General features: G+C 38.3%; 1 protein-coding gene across 21 annotated transcripts in view; it reads right to left on the reverse strand.

The window, feature by feature from the left end:
• LOC113074652 (disks large homolog 2-like) overlaps nucleotides 1-21,769 on the reverse strand; it is a 178,459-nt gene that overhangs the window by 18,751 nt on the left and 137,939 nt on the right. For 15 of the 21 annotated variants that reach the window (XR_003280682.1, XR_003280681.1, XM_026247485.1 and 12 more), the window contains 3 exons: nucleotides 11,102-11,258; nucleotides 8,971-9,073; nucleotides 8,105-8,149 (listed from right to left, as the gene is read on the reverse strand). Coding sequence is in view for 18 of the 21 variants with exons in the window: in XM_026247485.1 (XP_026103270.1) it covers nucleotides 8,105-8,149; nucleotides 8,971-9,073; nucleotides 11,102-11,258 (305 nt within the window). In the remaining 3 variants the exon portion in view is untranslated. Of the gene's footprint in view, nucleotides 1-2,166; nucleotides 2,365-8,104; nucleotides 8,150-8,970; nucleotides 9,074-11,101; nucleotides 11,259-21,769 lie in introns of those variants that run through there. The other 6 variants (XM_026247492.1, XM_026247488.1, XM_026247499.1 and 3 more) reach the window with 2 other exon arrangements.

Genomic DNA, 21,769 nt, shown 5'->3' on the forward strand with positions numbered 1-21,769 from the left:
GGCTGACACTGAATCTCCAGAGTTTCCTAAAGGATTCAAATATTCATCATTCTGCAAGATAATAACCAGCTAAATGTATATTATCCATTACTTAGTATATGGACTTTATAAGAACCCCTATTGTTGTGCTTTATTACAACCTCCTTTAGCGGGGTTCAAGCCATAAGCCTTTTACGCCCCCTCCCCAAAAAAAAATAAATAAAATAAATCTAAATTTATGTGCACCCTGGTTAAAATCAAAGATTACATTTCATATCTATAATAAGATCCAATATAACTTAAAAAATATGATGATAGTTTTAACTACATCTGATTCATAAAACAGACCTGCCCAAAAGTTTTTTGTTGTTGGTGTAAAAACCACTGTTTTCAAAATTAATAATAATAATAAAGATGTTTTTGATCACCAAATTAGCTTAATATAATGACTTATATTCCATTACAGGAATATATCAAATTTTTTAATATATTAAAATAAAAAAAACTTATTTTAAATTGTAATTATGTCTCACAATATTTGACAATTATATTATTGATTCCCATGAGCATAACAGACTTTCAAAAGCATTAAAACAAAAACTTACCAACCCCACTAAAAAAGAATTGGTGTAGAAACAACTTTCACTGAAAGATTTCAGAATTACTTACAAAACAACAGAAAATAACAGTGCATTAAATCATGTTCAAATTTTGAAGATATGAAAATAGTATTTTACTGTAAAACATACTTCAATAATATTTGTTTTACTGGCTTTCTTTTGTTAATTGTTGTGTAATATTGTTGTATATGTCAGGATGGTAAAGCACAGACACTCGTGAGTTTTAAAACACAGATTTGCCCTCCTCAAACAGGACTCATGCTCTTTCAGCATGCAATCGAGTGCATGGCATGGCAGTTTGTTGAGGGTGCTGCACACCTCAGCCCCGTTTCAGCAGAGAACTAGATCTGCTGTGGATGCTGACCAGTGTACACACACACACACACACACACACAGACTGTGTGCTGAACCTGAGCACTCAGAAATGCCCCAAAGCCCAGCCAGAACACCATTAGACCACCCCAACAAGCAGAGCAGCCCCAATAGAGCACCTACCACACCTGAGTAACATGTTACAGCTCATTTGGATCCTTTTCTGGTTGTCTTTTATTTAGTTTCTTTCATTTTCCTTTAACACATTTAATTGGTCTAAAAATATCTTATGCAGATAACGAAACCACTCATCAACTAGATGGTTTGAGCAGCTTCTGATGAGGGTCATCAAAGGGTCTACATGCAATAAGGCTGATTTGAGAGCCCCGTCTGTCCTTGCAGGAACTCAAAGGTCAAATGAAAAGAACATTTTTCATTAGGCTGCAGGCTGAGAGAGGAAGATCAAGGACAATTATGATGATAATTCAATCAGAAATGTTCAGTAAAAGCATGAAAAAGACCTGACTCAAATATATCCACATTTCCTCGAAATGAAATATACAGGCGCTATTCAATTCACTCCCACCTCTGGAAACTAAGCTTTACCTCTTTCTCTAATGGCCTCAATTAATTTGAAAAGAATAAAAAGTAGATGTTACTTCTCCAGACAAAAAGGCAGAATAAAAAAGAAAGAGAGAGAAACAGATTCAAAAGTCTCAGAGTGGTGCAAAGCTCAGACGGAGGAGAACCCAAAACAATCCCGCAGTGAGCAACGCACTCATCCCGAACAAATCCACTCACGTGAAAAAAATTACAACAAAAATAAAATAAAAGACGGCTGAGCACACAAACCTTTAGGAGATGTTTTTTGGGAGCATCATTAGAAATATTTGACATTCTTTTCTAAATAAAGATTGAAAAAAGTTCATACATTGAGAACTATTCAAGAGGGAACTTGTCACTGAAGGAAACACAATACCAAGATAACAATATCATGCACAGTTTCAACATAAATTGTACTTTTCTAAAGTATAACATAAATATAACCTCGACTAAACCAAACTGAATGCTACAGACCCCCCAGTACATGTAATAAACACTCACAAACACACGTGTGCTTGCAAATACACTCTCACTTAAACAGAAAAAATCAGCAACAGCAGAGAAGCTGAAAAGGTGAGGGGGCTGGAAGACAGGATGGAATAAAGGAAAAAAGAAAGAATGAATGAAAGAGAGAATAAAAAGAGATTCTCACTCTTGAGGATGCTCGCAGACTGCAGCGTGAGAGACTGACCGCTCCCTACACAGAAGCAAATACTGCCACTCTACCACCTCGTCTCCGCTCTCTCTCTCACACACGCTCTCCTCCAGACCTGCTCTCATTGGCTGGGACTCTAGAGTGGGCGTGGTTGAGTGTCTTAGAGTCCCTCCTTCCCCTAAAGTAGTTCAGATCAAAAGCCATGCTGGATTTTCTCTCTTGATGTCAGCTGTGTGTTTTTCAATCTGCAGCGTATTAGCTCACTTAAAGGTAAACAAGCCACAAATCCAGCAAATATTTCATTTTCAACTGTCCTTCAAAACCATTGTGATGCTTAATATTTTTGTAAAACAATAGTGATACATTTTTCTTTCTGGATTCTTTCATGAATAGATTTTTTTTTCAATGAATGTGTTTATATGTCTGTCATAAAAAAGGGGAAAAAAGAGAAAAACTTACAACAAACTTTATATATATAGGCTAAATCTAAATCTCTGATCTCCAGGACTCTGTTCACATTCTACTATAATTCACAAAAATTGCACCTTTCCCTAGAACAACAGCAGGGATCTGCTGCACATTTTCACCTTCTAGACAGAAGAAAAGCTTTCTACCTCTGCCTGTACCAGACCTGCATTTCAAGATGAGAAATTTGAGGAAGATTACAGGCTGTTTGGGATGATGGATTACCACCCATCCAGAGACAAAGATAAGAAACTGTAGAACTATTATTAATAAACGTGCATGTTAAAGTGGGTGCATTCAAAACATCCGTCTTAATTTTGCACAGAAAACTGAATTTACTGTCATGAGTGTTGGTTTCATATTAGTGTGAATGCAGTTGGACACATCAAGGCAAACAGCGGCCCTTGTGCGTCACTCATACAAACACACGCACATGTATGTTTGTGGCAGTCTGCAGTGAGATGCTTTCAGTTAATGGAGGACAGCTTGTGTAGTCTCATTAGCTGCTGTGCAGTGACTCCAACATGCCAAATACAGCTCCACCCGCAGCAGGGGTAAAGAGCATCATTGTGCCAGAAGGTACAGTCACAATGAGTGAGCTACAGAACTGGCGATGTAACATTTCCAGGAAAGTAGAGACTGTAAATTAAGCCAGCATAATCAGTAATGTGTCAGCGCACAAGTTTTTAGCTAAATAATGCCACTTTATCCACAGACTGCAGCGCTGATATATGAAGACAGTGGTGAGCAATGACTGTAATGTTGACAATCTAAAGATGCACTCACATTAGCAAAGTTTTGTGTGCAAAGGTCAATTGTCAGTAGTGAAGAACTGCTTAATAATAAGTTATGGGCTGCATCCAACATTGCATACAGTACTTCCCTACTACAAAGTAAAGCAAAGGGGTGCTCTAAAAGACAACTTTATTGTACTTTCTATAGGAAATGTTATGCCTACCATGCAAAACAATGCAAGGGGTCTTCTAGATGGTTACTAAGGTGTTCTGAGTGGTTGTTAGTGCGTTGCTATGTGATTGCTAGGGTGTTCTCAGTAGCTGAAAATATACATGTTGTTGTCTTTATGATATTCTGGACAAAATATGGCTCAGGTTCTTCCTTCAAAGTCTGTGCGATTAATTCTTCCTCACCCACCAGGAGAAAACCGTATAATTGCTTCGAAAAGTAATAGCACCTTTCCTCAACAAGCTGCACAATCTGATGTATAATACATGTCCAAGACGAGGAATTAGCAGAGAGGACAGACACTATTTCAACTGAACAGAGATGACATAACTGAATTCAATGATGAACTGCCTTTAACTATCATTTTGCATTGTTGAGACACTGTTTTCCAAATGAATGTTGTTCAGTGCTTTGACGCAATGTATTTTGTTTAAAGCACTATATAAATAAAGGTGATTGATTGATTGAGGATGAGAGATGACCTTGCGGGATCTCAAAAATTACTTCTCGGAAGGTTAAACTAATCAGTTTTGTACAGCTCATGACAAAATAGCCAGATTGTAATTCTAATTATTATAAATCATGTTCTGGAAAAATTCCTCTCTGAATGTTGCCCTTTAAATTAGTAACACACACAAAACTTGCATGGATCTGTCAGAGAACAGTAAAACAATAGTACTGTAGAAGATTCATTCTCTGTGGAAGTGGTTCAGATGATTGGGCTTCATTAGCAAGAATGAGATGGGGGAGAGCAGAGGTTCTCATAAATCAGCAGGACACACAATATTAGAGTAAAATACTCATTCATAGTACTCTGGCTATCCAGCTAAATGAGTAATGGCCTGTTAGCTTTTCAAGGCCTATTGTTTTCTGTTTTAAATTGTTCTGGGAGTAAATCCATGATTTTTAGTAGGCTACCGATATTTTTTGTAGCGATGGTGCTGAAAGCTAGAAATAAAACTCAGCAATCCATTCATTCACTCATGGAAGAGAGGATGATCTCTCAGTCAATATATGGATTTGTGTGTGAGTTTCACTGTATAACTCATTACTGTGAAATTACCAAGGTTCGGGCAGTGTTTGCCGCTTTGTGTGTTTTTTTTGTTTTGTTTTTTTTTGTAGTTCAATTTTATTAAAACTAAGCTATAAAACCATTTTATCAAAGCATTTGTGGCTCTGCAAAACATAAAAAATAACTTTTACATAAAAGTATTGAAGGCAGTGAAGAAAAAATCTTGAGATGGTGCAAAATGGTAATGAACAACAAAATAATGTTGTAAAAATCTAACTCATTTAATCATGACTCCAATCTTTACTTTAATTCCTAAATAACTAATTTCCTTCTATAAGAGCAATTTCAGATTTAGATTATCTTTACACAGGGGCTTTTTACAGTAAATGTTATGCAATTAATTTTAATCCATCGTTAGTCCTAATTATCACAGAAAATGATCAAATCATAGCTAAATGTATGAGATAACCCCTTTCAAGCTTTAAATAATAGTCACTCAATAATTGAGGAGGAATAAAAACATGAGTCTACTTCATGTTTTGATTTGACAGACTTACTGTAAGAATGTCAACTTAGCTTCGCTATGATTTCGGTTGACTATCAATCCATTTTCGGTATTCTGGCAATTGTAAATTTTTTGTGTGGCTAGCTGCGCAGCGAGAATGTCGTATTGGTATGACTCGGGGAGTTGCTGATGAAAAGGACCATTGTAAAGCCCATCTCAGCAGTCCCACAACACCCCTGCAAAAAGTGCAAGCTTGCATTTACCCCTGCACCTTAATGAGCTCAACCTCCCCAGAATCGATCCCGAGAGCATCAGGGGAATTGGATTGAGACACAGAGAAAGACCAGCCTAGTTGGAACCACGACTCTATGACTAAATACTCATAATGCTGACTACTACAGTACAAACTTGCATAAGCACCTCTGAAACTTATTGTAAAAACCCGCAAAACATCTATACTAAACAGTTTTGCATAGTGGGTGCACAGCTATATTGCAAACGGAGGAAATTGCCATTAGAATTAAATGTTAATGCCAAGAGAATCGATTTTTGTGGATTCACAATACCCATAACAAAGGCTTGGCCGGCAAAAGTTCAACATTATTATACAACTCAGCCAAAATGTAGGAAACATTGCAAGAGGGCTCAGAGAATGTTGGGAGTTACTGGTTCAGGAATAGAACAGAAAGTCAAAAGTCATTGGGAGCTGAAACCTCTGGTGACTCCTCTGGAGCATCCTCACCTCCTCCATCTGCTAAAGCAGTCCTCAAGACCTTATTTATGAATGGGGAATCCTATGCACTTGCCAGATTCATTCCCTCAGAGCACTTCTGCCCCTCTAAGCTCCTGCCAAACAGAGATTGTCACCTCCTCCACATATCTCTATATAGGATCTCATCCAATGATATATACTGGAGGTTAGAAAATCACTGGTCAGACTCCACTGCAGTCTTTAGAATGACAGGAATCTTAACACTTATCTTCAGTATGATTGTAGCTGGCCTCTGCTCTCTTAAAGTCAAATAATATCAACTCAAAGCAGATGAGGGACAGCAGAGGATCATACAGTATAAGAAAGATATTTGAATGCTAAAATAAACCATCATGTGTCAGGCATATGCCTTATGGTTATTTTTAATGTAAAAGGACACTCATTCATGTGTAGTGTTAATTTTAAATAATGCATGCACTAATATATACAGTGGTCCCAACAAATCTTTATAAATTTAAGTCACACTTAATGTACAAATGCTATTGCATTAAATACAAATACCAAGCTGCATCTTCAAACTTAATCAGCAAACAGACTGAATCTGTACTAATATGTTCAAACATATTAGTTTAGGAATCTGCTATAGACCCCAAAAAAAGTAGTCTGTGTTTGTGATTGGGCCAACATGCTGCCATTCTGTGAGTGTCATCTGTGTGTGTTTTGGTAAGGGTGTGTTGGTTTCAGCAGGGGGCAGGGGGTAATTTGGGAGAGAGGGTCAAAGGTGAAAGAGGAGGAGAGGCAGAAAAGGAATGGGGACAGTTAGCAGTGCAGTAAGTCTAGCAAGGCTGCTGATCCGGACCTGACCCTTTTTTTTGTGTAGTTTTTAGCCCATGTGTGTTAGCTTTGAGGCCATCTATATCAGTGGTTTTCAACTCCAGATCTCGGAACACACTCCTAGAATGTTTTAGATGAACATCCATGTTTTAATTAGTGAGACATCTAAAACATTCAGGGAGGCGGGCCCTCAGGACTGGAGTTGATAAACACTGATCTACATGATGGTGTACAAAAATGTGGGCAAATTTAAATCAGAAAAAGATGCAAAAAACCTTTAAAACCTTTTCTTAAATGGACCAAAAAATAAGAGCCAAAATACATATCCAAATATATAAGATGAAATATAAGGAACCTCCTCTTTTAAAATGCTAAATATCAACATTTTAGAATAAAATATAACATAAAATGAAGCTCCAACAATGCTAAATAATAATAATAATAATAATAAATAATACACCTTCATTTTGAATTGTGTAATTCTTATGAATTAGTCTTTCCTCGCACTTGATTATAACAATTAAATAGACACTACCGTTCAATAGTTTGGGGTCAAATTATTATTATTTTTTATATAAATTAATACTTTTAATCAGCAAGAATACATTAAATTAATCAAAAGTCACATTAAAGACTTTTATAATGTTAAGAACATTATAAAAATGTATTCAAATGAATGCAGTACTTTTCAATTATCTATTAAATCAAAGAATCCTAAAAAATCTGTCATGGTTTACACAAAAATATTAATAAAAAAATAATAATAATAAAAAAAACTGTAATAATGTTTAACAATAATTAACTGTAATAATTATTTCTTTTTATGAAAAAAAAAGCAACATTGGAGTGCATAATACACAAAAACAAATAAAAATCTCATCCACCCCAATATATTCTAATATTTATGATTATCACTTATGTACCTCATTGCGAAGTCCATTTATATTAAACATTTTTAAAGGTAAAATGTAAATGTTATAAAATGTCTCGATCTACCAGGATTAATATGTGGATGTGTATGTACTGAACAGCAGCCGTCTGTGTTGGACGAGCGGGTTAGAGCAAAAAACAAACACAACAGGATCCGAGGAGTTTATCAAGTGAGGCAGCAGGCAGGGGGAACACAGGATACACACAGGATTATCAGGAGAGCAAGGTCTCTCTCTGTTCCTTATCCCTGAATGAGAGGCCCATGGTCAGAGACACCACTGGGGCAAGAATAAGACCACGTTCCTCAGCCAGACTGCAAAGAGTTAGACAGAACCTGAGCAGTATAATTCAGATCTTTGTGCTCCAACTGTCCTGGAATTCCCAAAGCCTCATTAGGAAGGCAAAACAAAGGAACTGTAAAATCTGCAGTTGAGTCTTTAGTTGTGGACTAGCTCTGTGCAGTCTGACTGTGTGGTACTGCTCTTGTCCCAGGTGCTGATCACATGGCACAAACCTGCAGTTGGTGGCGGGGCCCGGCGTGGGGAGCACAGGGCAAGTTCTGACGGGTGAAAAAAGAGAGCACATATCAGTACACACCTGATCACGCTGCCACATCTGTCTCTCTCACCTTATCACAGACTGTATGAGCACACATCTGCAGCTCATGCTATGCACTCCTCATATACCGTTTCCAATATCACAGAAAACAGGATTACTATTTAAAGGTAAAGTGTTTCATTTCTAGTACCTCTAGTGGCAACAATTGGAAATAGAAAAATAATGCATGTTACTTATATGGAGTTCTAAAAGAATTAGTCCTAAAACTCAGAATTAGCTCTTTAAACTTAAAATTGCATTGTCTGGAAGTCAATGTTTTTTACTTATTTATTTTATTTATTTTATTAGGGTAAAGGTCTTAAATAAGGTCTGTGGTTAACACAAGGTCAAGATATTTGCATTGTGGTGTTTATGAAACCGGATTTACTTTTGTAGTTTTCTACTAGCACAGGACAAAGCACTGTCACATGGAAGAAATGACACACTTCACCTTTAAGTAAGATAAGCCACTAAAACATTCTTTCCGGACAACGGTGATGCATCCAACCCCATCTGAATGGGTCACTGGAGTCCGGAGCAGCCAAACCTCCTAATTGACACTTATCAAACATGGCACCTCAACACTCCAAGGGCACATGCGCTATTCTGTAACAGTCAGGAGGAATAATAAGTGCACGGGCTGGGCTTGGCCCAAAAATGTCTGGGTGAGTTGTGTTTCTGCTCTGCCTGCAGCTAAAGGCGACCTCTGCAGTGGCTCTGTAAGTAAGAATCATGTGAACTTCAGCAACCTTGTTTGGTCAGGAGGAGCTGACGGACACTTACCCTCGGGCCGGTATTGGGCGATGATGGTTACCGTCTGGCCCGCTCCTTTCAGGGCAGCTGCAGCTTGTTCATGAGTGGCACCTCGCAGATCGATTCCATTAACCTGAAATCAATCACAACAAAAGCTGTTACATCAATAGCATCTGTTGTGAATGATGTTTCATCAATTACACTCACCAGAAACATTAAATGAATGATCAACAAGGCTAGAATTTATTATTAGCAACAAAATACATAGCAAGTATACATAAAGCATGTGATAATAAAAGCTAATTCATCTTACCCTAAATTAATGGCTCAAAGTTTAAGCACTGAACGGTGCAGCAATACAGTCTCTAACGAATTCATATTTAAATCCGCCTGACTCTCAGAAAATGTGGCATCTTTCAGCCCGGAGTCATCTGGTGCAAGAAATGTCTGCTATCATCCAGATGCACAGTTGTTCGGCTCAAGAAAAGCCTACAGTAAAGGATCAGTGGGCGGCTGTTCCCTGTAGACCAGAGTCTGCAACAACTGGAGCACAAAGTAATCAGTGCTCTTCCAAAATATGAGTTTGGCAAAGTTGTGTGCATCTTCATGATTCAAATTGAGCCATTGAAAGTCAATGGACAGATGCACTCATTTTTCCTCATTAAAAGATTTTGCACATAACTAAATGAATGGTAAATGTGCAAAATTACAAGAAGACTCCACTCAAATCAGTGGCCTAAAAAACAGTTTTATGGTGGCCGACACGTTGAGATCACATGATCAGGCAAATACTATTTATTTTATGTATCCCCCACTTTCACTTGTGGAATAAATTAGTCATAGCCGACAACCATTGTAGTCCTTATGTAGCAGCTTGTTAGCAACAAACATCTTCAAATCCCACAGCAGTTTGGGTAACACAATATACGTAACGTTATATGTTAATTAAAATACATTCACATATTTTCATGATTAAGACTAAATCATTTCTAATTAGTTTCAGCCAGTGGAATCTCTTTGGGGTCCAGGGGAACCGTTCTCTGCGGGGGGAAAGGATCTTGGGCTACACCAGGTTTAAGACTACAAACAGAAGAGGTCATCATGAGACCACAGTGCAGTGGGAAGTGTTTGCATATGTGAGTCTCAGCGTGCCTGCAGCAGCGTGTCCTAATGCTCATTTAACAGTGTGGACTCAGAAGGTACACCACAGCTATTCTTAGACTCCAAATCAGGCCAGCACTCCATTATCTCTTCCCTCCCTCACTATTTCTCTCCTCTCCCTTGTTCTTTCTCTCATTCTAATCAGTGTCCTAAGGAGGCAGACCGTGATTGCTCTCGGCTCAAGTGGCACTGAAAGTAATTGTGGTGGGGATCTGGATGGAGGGGTCTGATTACGACTAGTGAGCCCTGATGAAGCTCTGATAAACATAAATGATGAGATCAGTGACAGGAAATCAGCTTGGAGAGCTTCTCGAGTTGATCGCTGATCTGGATTGTTTCAATGTGCTGTCAATAAACATGCCCCAAAAAAGGTTACGGAACGAGATCTGTGCTAAAAACTCTAAAATAAAAAATGAAGCCTGAAACTGGTGGAGTTTTGAGTAAAAACTAGACAAAAAAAAAAAAAAAAAAACTTCAGGCACAGGTTTCGGAGGTTTGCAGAATAATGTTATGGTGCCACCTAATGTTCAGCACAGGTTCTGCACAATTTTATATAGCTATTTGAATGACTACCTAAAAACATAACATACATGATGTCTGTTCAAATCAAAACATAATTATTATTTAAAAAAAGAAAAACATTTAATGACTATGAAATTATAATAACCATGCATGACTATGATTTGGGGACCTAAATGTAAAAGTTAGACAAACAAGGTCATTTAAAAACCTAGATTTATCAACTACTAATTTGAAGATTAAGGAGGACATGTGCTTCTAAACATTTACAGTGGTTTACGGCATATAATAGCAAAATATGACATCTGTCCATGACCTCTGAGGCATATAATTTAACTTTAGTAAATGCTAATACATTAAGTAGCTGTTTATATCATGAAACAAACAAAAGGTCAGTATACCTTATTATGATCATTGCGATATCCTTTAGCCAGTTTTGCACAATATGTATGGTTTATGTATTTTCGGGACGTCCACTTACGGATAGGATCTGGTCTCCTCTCCGCAGCTCTCCGCTGAGGTCTGCGGGCCCTCCTGCAAGTATGAAGGAGACGAAAATGCCTTCTCCATCTTCTCCTCCTACGATGTTGAAGCCCAGTCCAGTCGAGCCCTTGTGCAGAACGATCTTCCTGGGCTCCCTGTACACACAGTTCATGTAATACATCAGCTCAGAGTCCGTAGGGCTCAGCATCTCCACTGACACGCGCTACACTACTTTGTAAACATACACATGCATCTACGCGTGCATGCACACACGCATCCAGACTGTTGGGTTGGTCCAAACGATCTACAATGTAATCGAGCCCAACAGCTGACACCTATTGGGGACTGCTCCACTTATGTGCTGTTTGTCCCATTTCTGCCTGGTTTCCTAGAAACGGAGAAGACGCACAGCCTCTCTCTCTTTCTCTCTCTCTCTCCAATACACACACAGAATCACTTCATGCTGTGTATATATAGTATAATTTATAATAAAACAAAAATGAAAAGTTTTAGAATAAAAATAAATGTCAGTGTAGGAATTAGAATGGAAAATTTAATTTGAGAAGTAACATGAATTATAATGGCAAACAGTGTAGAACCTAAAATATAAAGTTATCTATAAAGGATAAATCTTTTTTTCTTTCCTTGTAATTACTGGAAAATCCTGAAATTAAAAATCTCAATTTATTCATGAGTTTAAAACTGATTTTGAGTCCCAAGCTTGTGTTAAAGTATTGTACAGATTGTGTTAAAATGATCCCAAAAAGTCTGATCCACATAGCTTGGGCCCTTTTAGGTAGTCGTTGGATCCTGACAGTTGGTGCATCATCCTGTCAAGTGTGTGACCAATCAAACAAAGAGATATCTTGAGCTGTGACACCTCTGTCAGATACATTTGAGCCTACAGATGATAACGCAAAGAGATGACACCCGAGATGGAGTTATTTTAGAACAGAAGGCTAATCCGTTAGTGCTGTCTTCTCTCTGACCTAGTTGTGAGGAGGAGGCAGGCCCATCCTCTCTCTCTCTCCATCACTTCATCTCTCTCCCAGTGCATCTGTTTGGCTCGCCTCGGAGTGATGATGCTCTTCAGGCCATAGACAGAAACTAAGTCAAGCTGCATCCAATGAAATGTGAAAAAAACTAATTTTTGGGGCATAATCATTATATTTGGGGGGGGGGGGGGGGGTTGAGCTACAGTGTGAAGAAGAAAACTGTAGCAGACCACATAAAACAATGGCATTAAAACCAAACTGAAGAAACTCTGCCAACCAGTTGCATCAGCAGTTGATCAAACCAACCAATGTAACCAGTAAATGGTAATCCTGATTGTGTCAGTAATACTGTTTCAGCAAATCAGTTACTATTGCTTGGCCAATGGTAAACATTCTAATAAATATTCATGAGTCAAACTCGCAATTCCTATGGCCACTACCAGTAAGTAAGATCATGGTTCATTGATTTTCAAGACAAATATGGCATACATGCTGAGAAATATTTGGTGTAGGATTTACACTTTTCACTTAGAAATTTCTAGTTAATATAAAAAATAATTACAAAGACATGGCAAACAACACATTGGGCCCTATCTTGCACCCAGCGCAATTGACTTTGTACACCGAATCATGTGTCATTTCTATTTTGCACCCGCGCAAAGCGCGCTTTTCCCTCCACAGAAGCACGTCACTAAACTAGTGAATGAACTTGCGCTCCCTGGGCGGTTCAGCGCAAAAAAGGAGGCGTGTTCCGGCGCAAACAATCCCTGGTGGTATTTTGCTGTTCCATTAAACAATTGTGCCACTGACCAGAAAAAACCTAGTCTAGGGCCCTATTTTAACGATCTGAAACGCAAGTGTCAAAGCGCGAAGCGCAAGTAACTTTGTGGGCGGGTCTCGGCGCTGTTGCTATTTTCCCGGCGGGATAAATGGCTCTTGCGCCCGGCGCAAATCTAAAATGGGTTGGTCTGAAGTAGCTTCATTATTCATAGGTGTGGTTTGGGCGTAACGTGAAATAAACCAATCAGAGCGTCATCCAACATTCCCTTTAAAAGCAGGTGCGCAAGTTCCATTATGGATTGCTATTATTATGGCGTATTTACCAGGCGCACGCCAGCAGCGGTTCACAGCCGAGGAGACTGATGTTCTTGTAAGAGCAGTGAAAGACAGAGAAGTTGTGTTGTATGAGGATGGGAGAAACCCACCCAAAATTGCGTCGGTTAAACAGGCGTTGGAGGAAATAGCCACAATTGTTTCATCGATTTTTTTCCTGGTTCTTGACGGACAAACATATTTGTCAGATGTCCTTACATAGCCTATATGTCTTGCCACTATTGGGCAAACAGGTCTGATCCTTAATTACTAAAATTAGGCTGAATAATTTGTAAGCTAGATTTATGCCTATTTTTTCACATCTTCGTGGCACACCACAATGATTTGCGTCATCTCATGTGTTAATATTTTTTTTTAGTGTAACAGTTTATGATTTGCAAAAATAACTGTTGCATCTGTGTAGATTACATGAGCAAAGTGTATGCGCGTTGTGCACGCTATACATTATGGTCAAGCATGCGCCCTTAAAATAGCATAATGAACAACGCGCAACGCGCCACTGACTTTAGACTAGGTTTTTTCTGGTCAGTGGCGCAATTGTTTAATGGAACAGCAAAATAGCACCAGGGATTGTTTGCGCCGGAACACGCCTCCTTTTTTGCGCTGAACCGCCCAGGGAGCGCAAGTTCATTCACTAGTTTAGCGACGTGCTTCTGTGGAGGGAAAAGCGCGCTTTGCGCGGGTGCAAAATAGGAATGACACATGCGTCGGTGTACAAAGTCAATTGCGCTGGGTGCAAGATAGGGCCCCTAAAGTCAGTGGCGCGTTGCGCGTTGTTCCTTATGCTATTTTAAGGGCGCATGCTTGACCATAGTGTATAGAGTGCACAACACAGATGCAACAGTTATTTTTGCAAATCATAAATTGTTACACTAAAAAAATATTAACACTTGAGATGACGGAAATCATTGTGGTGTGCCACGAAGATGTGAAAAAATAGGCATAAATCTAGCTTACAAATTATTCAGGCTAATTGTAGTAATTAAGGATCAGACATGTTTGAGGTCATATATGTATATAAGGACATCTGACAAATTGGTTTGTCCGTCAGGAACCAGGAAAAAAAATCGATGAAACAATTGTGGCTATTTCCTCCCACGCCTGTTTAACCGACGCTATTTTGGGTGGGTTTCTCCCATCCCCATACAACACAACTTCTCTGTCTTTCACTGCTCTTACAAGAACATCAGTCTCCTCGGCTGTGAACCGCTCCTGGCGTGCGCCTGGTAAATACGCCATAATAATAGCAATCCATAATGGAACTTGCGCACCTGCTTTTAAAGGGAATGTTGGATGACGCTCTGATTGGTTTATTTCACGTTACGCCCAAACCACACCTATGAATAATGAAGCTACTTCAGACCAACCCATTTTAGATTTTATCCCGCCGGGAAAATAGCAACAGCGCCGAGACCCGCCCACAAAGTTAATTGCGCTTTGCGCTTTGACACTTGCGTTTCAGATCGTTAAAATAGGGCCCATTGAATTAAACATGACGTTCAACAAGAATTCATCCGTCCAAGATTTTTTTGAAGTGTGTTTTATATACAGCAAAATTATAAAAAGGCTACATCTTTGATAATGTGTAACAACTTACATCCTGCCTAAAGCTCTGCAATAAATATCCACTTACACTCTCTAAATGTGTTTTTTTTTGTCTATAATATATGATACATCAGAACAAGTTCATTACATATTCTGATCTTATGATCAGTCTGATGCTATGGAAATAGATCTCACATGTTTAGCAGTACCCATCAGATAAAATTATCCTGCACATTGCAAATGAATGAGTGCAACTATGAACTCAAAATATATAAATAAAAATATAAATATAAAATACATGACCTGCAAAGACCAAGCTAAGAACAGCTCCTATTCTCTATGCACTTTGTAATACAGCCAAGATGTGAAAGTGGGACGTTTTACCACTAGATGGCACCCTATTACATTTTTTTTACCCTTAGAATCCAGTGAAAACAGCACATTTCTACAGAAAGCAACAAATTCACACAACATATTACCCAAAACTAGTTACAATTATTATTATTATTATTATTATTATTATTATTATTATTATTTATCCACTGAAACACGCTTATCTTAGTTTCATGCTCAAAAGCTTCACTGAACACTGCTCAAGTTATTCATACCACATCATGCTTCAGGATGCGGTATAAACCATTAAAGCATGCGCAATGATAATTGGGACTACTGAAAAGCCACTCAAGGTTATGCATTCGAACAACTAAATCTGTCTTTACGCTGCAAATGCAACAGAAAAGGTGCGCTGCTGACAGACTGAAATCTTAAATGAGGCACAGAGGTGGCATATTTGCTAATTGCCTGACAATGCAACAATAAAGTTTAAGGTGCCTCTGATTCTATTCATCTTAATCAGTGATCCATTCAATGGTAGAAGTGGAAGAAAATAGGATTATAATATAATTCTGGAACTTTAAATAATAATCACACAACTGACAAAAATGATATTAACGCTAAATTCTGCATCACTAGTTAAATTTATGTTTTAAATATTATTTTAAAGATGCTTTCTGTGATTCCAATGGCATGTTAATAAAATAAACAATTTTAATGAATGATAGCTACTATTTAACAATACAGAATTTTTTGGAAAAGCTTAGAAGAAACGCTTGATCCCTGCATTATTCCAGTTTATACAAACATAAATTGCAGCTTGCCACTCAGAGAAGCATCTGTGACAGCTGATCTTGAGTCTGAGGACTCATGCTGATACTAATGATATGCTGATCATTATGTATTTGACACTGCATATAGATTTATTTAGAGTAATGGCTGGCTCAGAGGTGGGTTGAGTGCTTGGAGCCCTGCTGGCTGTAACCACACTCATTAAACTCTCTGTCTTTTTTCATCACGCATATTTCTCTCCTCCAAACTTCTCCCTCTCTCTCTTTCTCTCTCTCTCTCTACCTAACGGCTGCAAAAATGCTGATAGAGCTCCTGTCTGCCTCCCCCAGCAGCTCAGTCCCAAACAGCTAGTGTTTATCATTTCAAGCTCAGAGCCAAATGGGAAAACAAACCAAATAGATTGCGCTCGTTTTCAATTCACAATACCTGAGGAGAAGAGGGGAGGATCGACATTTCATATGCAACCCCTCACACATCTTTACCCTCCTCCACTTATTCACTGTCACCCTGTGTTATTCTCCCTCCCTCTTCTCTTTAAGCATTCTTCCAATGTAAGAGCGTTCAGAATATTTCATCCACATGAAACATAAGCTCTCGTTTTTAATGGGTTGGCACACTATGCATTCGTTTAATGGCGACATAACCATTTCCTTTCAGATTCAACCTCAATAAAGGTAAAAAATAGCAGAATACCTACAGTATTGTTCAAAATAATAGCAGTACAATGTGACTAACCAGAATAATCAAGGTTTTTAGTATATTTTTTATTGCTACGTGGCAAACAAGTTACCAGTAGGTTCAGTAGATTGTCAGAAAACAAACGAGACCCAGCATTCATGATATGCACGCTCTCAAGGCTGTGCAATTGGGCAATTAGTTGAAAGGGGTGTGTTCAAAAAAATAGCAGTGTCTACCTTTGACTGTACAAACTCAAAACTATTTTGTACAAACATTTTTTTTTCTGGGATTTAGCAATCCTGTGAATCACTAAACTAATATTTAGTTGTATGACCACAGTTTTTTAAAACTGCTTGACATCTGTGTTGCATGGAGTCAACCAACTTGTGGCACCTCTCAGCTGTTATTCCACTCCATGATCCTTTAACAACATTCCACAATTCATTCACATTTCTTGGTTTTGCTTCAGAAACAGCATTTTTGATATCACCCCACAAGTTCTCAATTGGATTAAGGTCTGGAGATTGGGCTGGCCACTCCATAACATTAATTTTGTTGGTTTGGAACCAAGACTTTTACTAGTGTGTTTTGGGTCATTGTCTTGTTGAAACAACCATTTCAAGGGCATGTCCTCTTCAGCATAGGGCAACATGACCTCTTCAAGTATTTTAACATATGCAAACTGATCCATGATCCCTGGTATGCGATAAATAGGCCCAACACCATAGTAGGAGAAACATGCCCATATCATGATGCTTGCACCTCCATGCTTCACTGTCTTCACTGTGTACTGTGGCTTGAATTCAGAGTTTGGGGGTCGTCTCACAAACTGCCTGTGGCCCTTGGACCCAAAAAGAACAATTTTACTCTCATCAGTCCACAAAATGTTCCTCCATTTCTCTTTAGGCCAGTTGATGTGTTCTTTGGCAAATTGTAACCTCTTCTGCACATGCCTTTTTTTTAACAGAGGGACTTTGCAGGGGATTCTTGAAAATAGATTAGCTTCACACAGACGTCTTCTAACTGTCACAGTACTTACAGGTAACTCCAGACTGTCTTTGATCATCCTGGAGGTGATCATTGGCTGAGCCTTTGCCATTCTGGTTATTCTTCTATCCATTTTGATGGTTGTCTTCCGTTTTCTTCCACGTCTCTCTGGTTTTGCTCTCCATTTTAAGGCATTGGAGATCATTTTAGCTGAACAGCCTATCATTTTTTGCACCTCTTTATAGGTTTTCCCCTCTCTAATCAACTTTTTAATCAAAGTACGCTGTTCTTCTGAACAATGTCTTGAACGACCCATTTTCCTCAGCTTTCAAATGCATGTTCAACAAGTGTTGGCTTCATCCTTAAATAGGGGCCACCTGATTCACACCTGTTTCTTCACAAAATTGATGACCTCAGTGATTGAATGCCACACTGCTATTTTTTTGAACACATCCCTTTCAACTAATTGCCCAATTGCACAGCCTTAAGAGCGTGCATATCATGAATGCTGGGTCTCATTTGTTTTCTGAGAATCTACTGAACCTACTGGTAACTTGTTTGCCACGTAACAATAAAAAAATATACGAAAAACCTTGATTATTCTGGTTAGTCACATTGTACTGCTATTATTTTGAACAATACTGTATATAATGACCCTCAAGCCCTCCTGTTAGCGAGTCAAAAACATACTATACAAAAAGTGTAGTTAGATTCATGAACATGACTCTTTTGAGCTGGTCCTTTTATGAATCTTTCGAAATCCAACCATCCATCCATTCACATAACGTCCCTTTTCCCACAGCAGAGAAAATCATGATCTCTGAAATAAAACCATGAATACCTTAAGCTCTTTGTTGGGTTTCTCTAAGGCTTTGTAAAAATCTGTAACTGCCACTGATCGATCAACCTACTCAAACATATCTGATACCCCTCAACACAATCAATGGACTTTCATCAGATCCACTGATTAAAATAATCTGATATTAAAACATTTATTGACATGTGCACCTCCCTGCTGTTCTTAAAAACACTCTCTCAGCAAGAGAACTGGATGGCCTTTTCCCTTCTTAGCTCAATGGGGTCTACAGATAGCAGCCTCTTCTGCACCTTTCAAAATCACAGCAGTAAACTCCAACACACTCAGCAGATGCAATCAAATCTTTTCTGCTTCATTATCTGTCCCTCTTAAAGGGCAGGTTGGTCCCCCAGGGATGTTTTAAGGAGGACACAATTGTAAACACTGAACTTTTGTTATTAAAAACATCAATGTTTTCTCCCGAGGGAAACTGGCAAATGGTTGGTGTATCACAGCAAACCTGGGGTTTTGTTAAAATAGTACCACTGATCAATATGAGATGGACCTGTATTGTCAACTATCAGTAAAAAAGAGGAAGGAGGAAGAAAGGGTTTCATTATTTGCTGGTTCACTGAAGCACATGTCCCATAATGCATTGCAAAGGACATCTAGGGAATAAATAACAAACAATGGATGCAGTTTCACAGTAATCTATGAGGCTTTTCAGAGAATTTAATATCTATAGTGAACAACTTGCTTTGGAGTAAACAGCCAAAGAGTACAAAAGACAAATAACAAAGTTTAATAGGGTTAGTGGTTTGTTCAGATCTCTTTATTCTAGACTGTTTTAGCAAACACCATTAATAAATTAAGCTAATTTCATCTTCATGCCCTCCCTGATAATATGACTTATGAATAAAAGATGAAAAGGCATACTTTAAAAGCTCCAGTACAATTAGTATTCTTGTCGTAGGAAACATGCTAACATACATAAACACCACCTGTCAAAGTTAGAAATGGTGTAAGATCTCATACATTTGTTATTTGCATTCTCCAGTAGCGTATTTTAAAAACTGTCAGCAAACTCGATTAAGCTATTTTATCTTTCTCTGAAAGGAACACAAGTCTTCCAAATTAGAAGTAACAAAATCTTTTGGGAACTATGATTTATGGTTCATGTCACTGCAAAATTGTCCACATCAGCAAAACGCAATTAGCATGCACCCTTCGTTTTTAACCCCAAACACAATGATTAATCATGATACAAACAAAACTATCCCTCCAGATCAGTAAGCAGCCGGTGCACAACCCCTATTAAATGCATATGCTGCTGTGAAGATACAGAAGAGCCTGGAAAGAAAGAGCAATTCAGCCAATCAGCTTCATCCATTTAGATCCGAATTGAATAATGTGAGGGATTCTCCCTCCAGACTGATTCAGAGATGACAAGATCTGGATCCTCTGAAGTCCTCCGAAATACTTGAAATACATCAGATCTGATTACTCTCTCGGAACCACACTCGAGGTTGTTATTAGGATATTTTTTGTGTACTACTGCCAAGTGGATACACATTAAGAAAACATCAAAGACATCAGAATTCTAGTCAAATCAAAGAGAATGACTAAACTGAACAAGAAAGAGTCTGCTTGAAACATAATTTCACAAATTGTAAGCTAGTATCTCCTGGTGATGCCTAATTGAGTCAATAACACCTGAGAAAAATTCTTGAAATTATCAGCTAATGAACCACTTTTCTATATCCAGGGTTTTGAGCCAATCACTTAATCCAAACATGCCATAAAATTGACACATGGTTACCGTCAAATCCATTGCGCTATATATTCCTAGTGCTCCAAATGAGATTTGTTTTAGAATAGGCCAATTTTTTTTAATGGCATCTGTCAGTAGCTACTCAAAAGAAGCTTATGTGAAGTAACAGCGCTCTTAGACAGAGTATTTAGGTGTTTATGTGTGATAAAATGAGAACTGTTCCCTTTTGGGTTGATCCTGACAATCTCACAATGCTCGCTAACACAGAATTGGCCATTTTCACAGAACTGCTGCCTGCGCTTTCTCTTGAAGAGCATCACCAAAAACCGGCAGACCCTGAACATGAGAGACAGCAATCCATTAATCACAGATATTATCCCTGGCATTTTCATGAACGCTTTTTTCACAAGTCCTGAGGATTTAAGCGATGCATTAGGTGTTAGCGGTGGCGTTCTGAAATGCAAATCAACTCAAATCCCAGAGAAGCCAATTAGGCACCGCTTTATAATTCATAGAGTAATGAACTTAAAAAACATAAATCAAAACAAACCGGTAAACAAAGCACACCCACACTGAGGGCATTATGCAAAAATTCGGATAACAGTGGAACATTCCTCGGCCATTTGTGCCAGAGTCCCAAAGAGCATTTCCTCTGCGGCCAAACCCCCTGTTTACACTCCGTTCATCTCCAGACTATTACATTTATATGCCTAGTCGTTTAATCAGCAAGATGAAAGATGTTTCATTATTGCTAATAATGTTTTATATCCAATTAACGATACAAGCTGCTGCCTGAACCTAAACTGAAATTAGTTAGACAGGAAATAAGGAAGATAAAAATCAACCCTCTCTGATTTATGATGCACTAACGTCAGATGGACACAACAGGCACACAAGCAAACCGCATTTGACAGCGGCCAAGCTCTGACCTTCATGGGGAAGCTGTCAATAAGCAATACAGTCTAACAAATGAGAATACGGACAATTGACAGTGGCTGCGGAAGGGAAGGAAGTAAGTGGACAGCTGCAGCAGAGATGTGATTCAGTTATACTGTTGTCACGGGTAACCACCAATCACCACGCTTGTCCTCTACATGAACTTTGCATCGTCAAATGAAGTATGAGGAATAAAAATGAAAGAGAATTATGCAAAGCTGTTGGAGTTGCTCATCAGCAGTACTACTCAATGCAATATTTTTTCAGCATGTCAGCATAAAATCGTACTAGCAACTTTTTTTCTTCCATTATCAGATATACACCACTTTCAAAGTTTAGGAGCAGTAAAAAGTTTTTTTAAAGGAATTAATACTTTTATTTAGCAACGATACATTAAAATGAGCAAAGTGACAGTAAGGACATTTACAAGGTTACAAATGATTGTATTTCAAATAAAGGCTGTTCTTTTGACATTTATATATTTTGTTCAAATATTCCTGAAAAGGATTTTACAAAAATATTAACCAGCACAACTGTTTTCAACATTGATGTTAATAAGACATGTTTCTTAGCACCATACCAGAATGATTTCTGAAGTATCATTTGACACTGATATGGAGAATGGCTGCTGAAAAGTTTAATCACATGAATAAATGGCATTGCAACAAATTAAATTAGACAGTTGCAATATTTCACAGTGTTACTGTTTACTGTTTTTTT

The sequence above is a fragment of the Carassius auratus genome, unplaced genomic scaffold (genome assembly GCF_003368295.1).
Source record: "Carassius auratus strain Wakin unplaced genomic scaffold, ASM336829v1 scaf_tig00015289, whole genome shotgun sequence".
NCBI classification, from domain to species: Eukaryota; Metazoa; Chordata; class Actinopteri; order Cypriniformes; family Cyprinidae; genus Carassius; species Carassius auratus.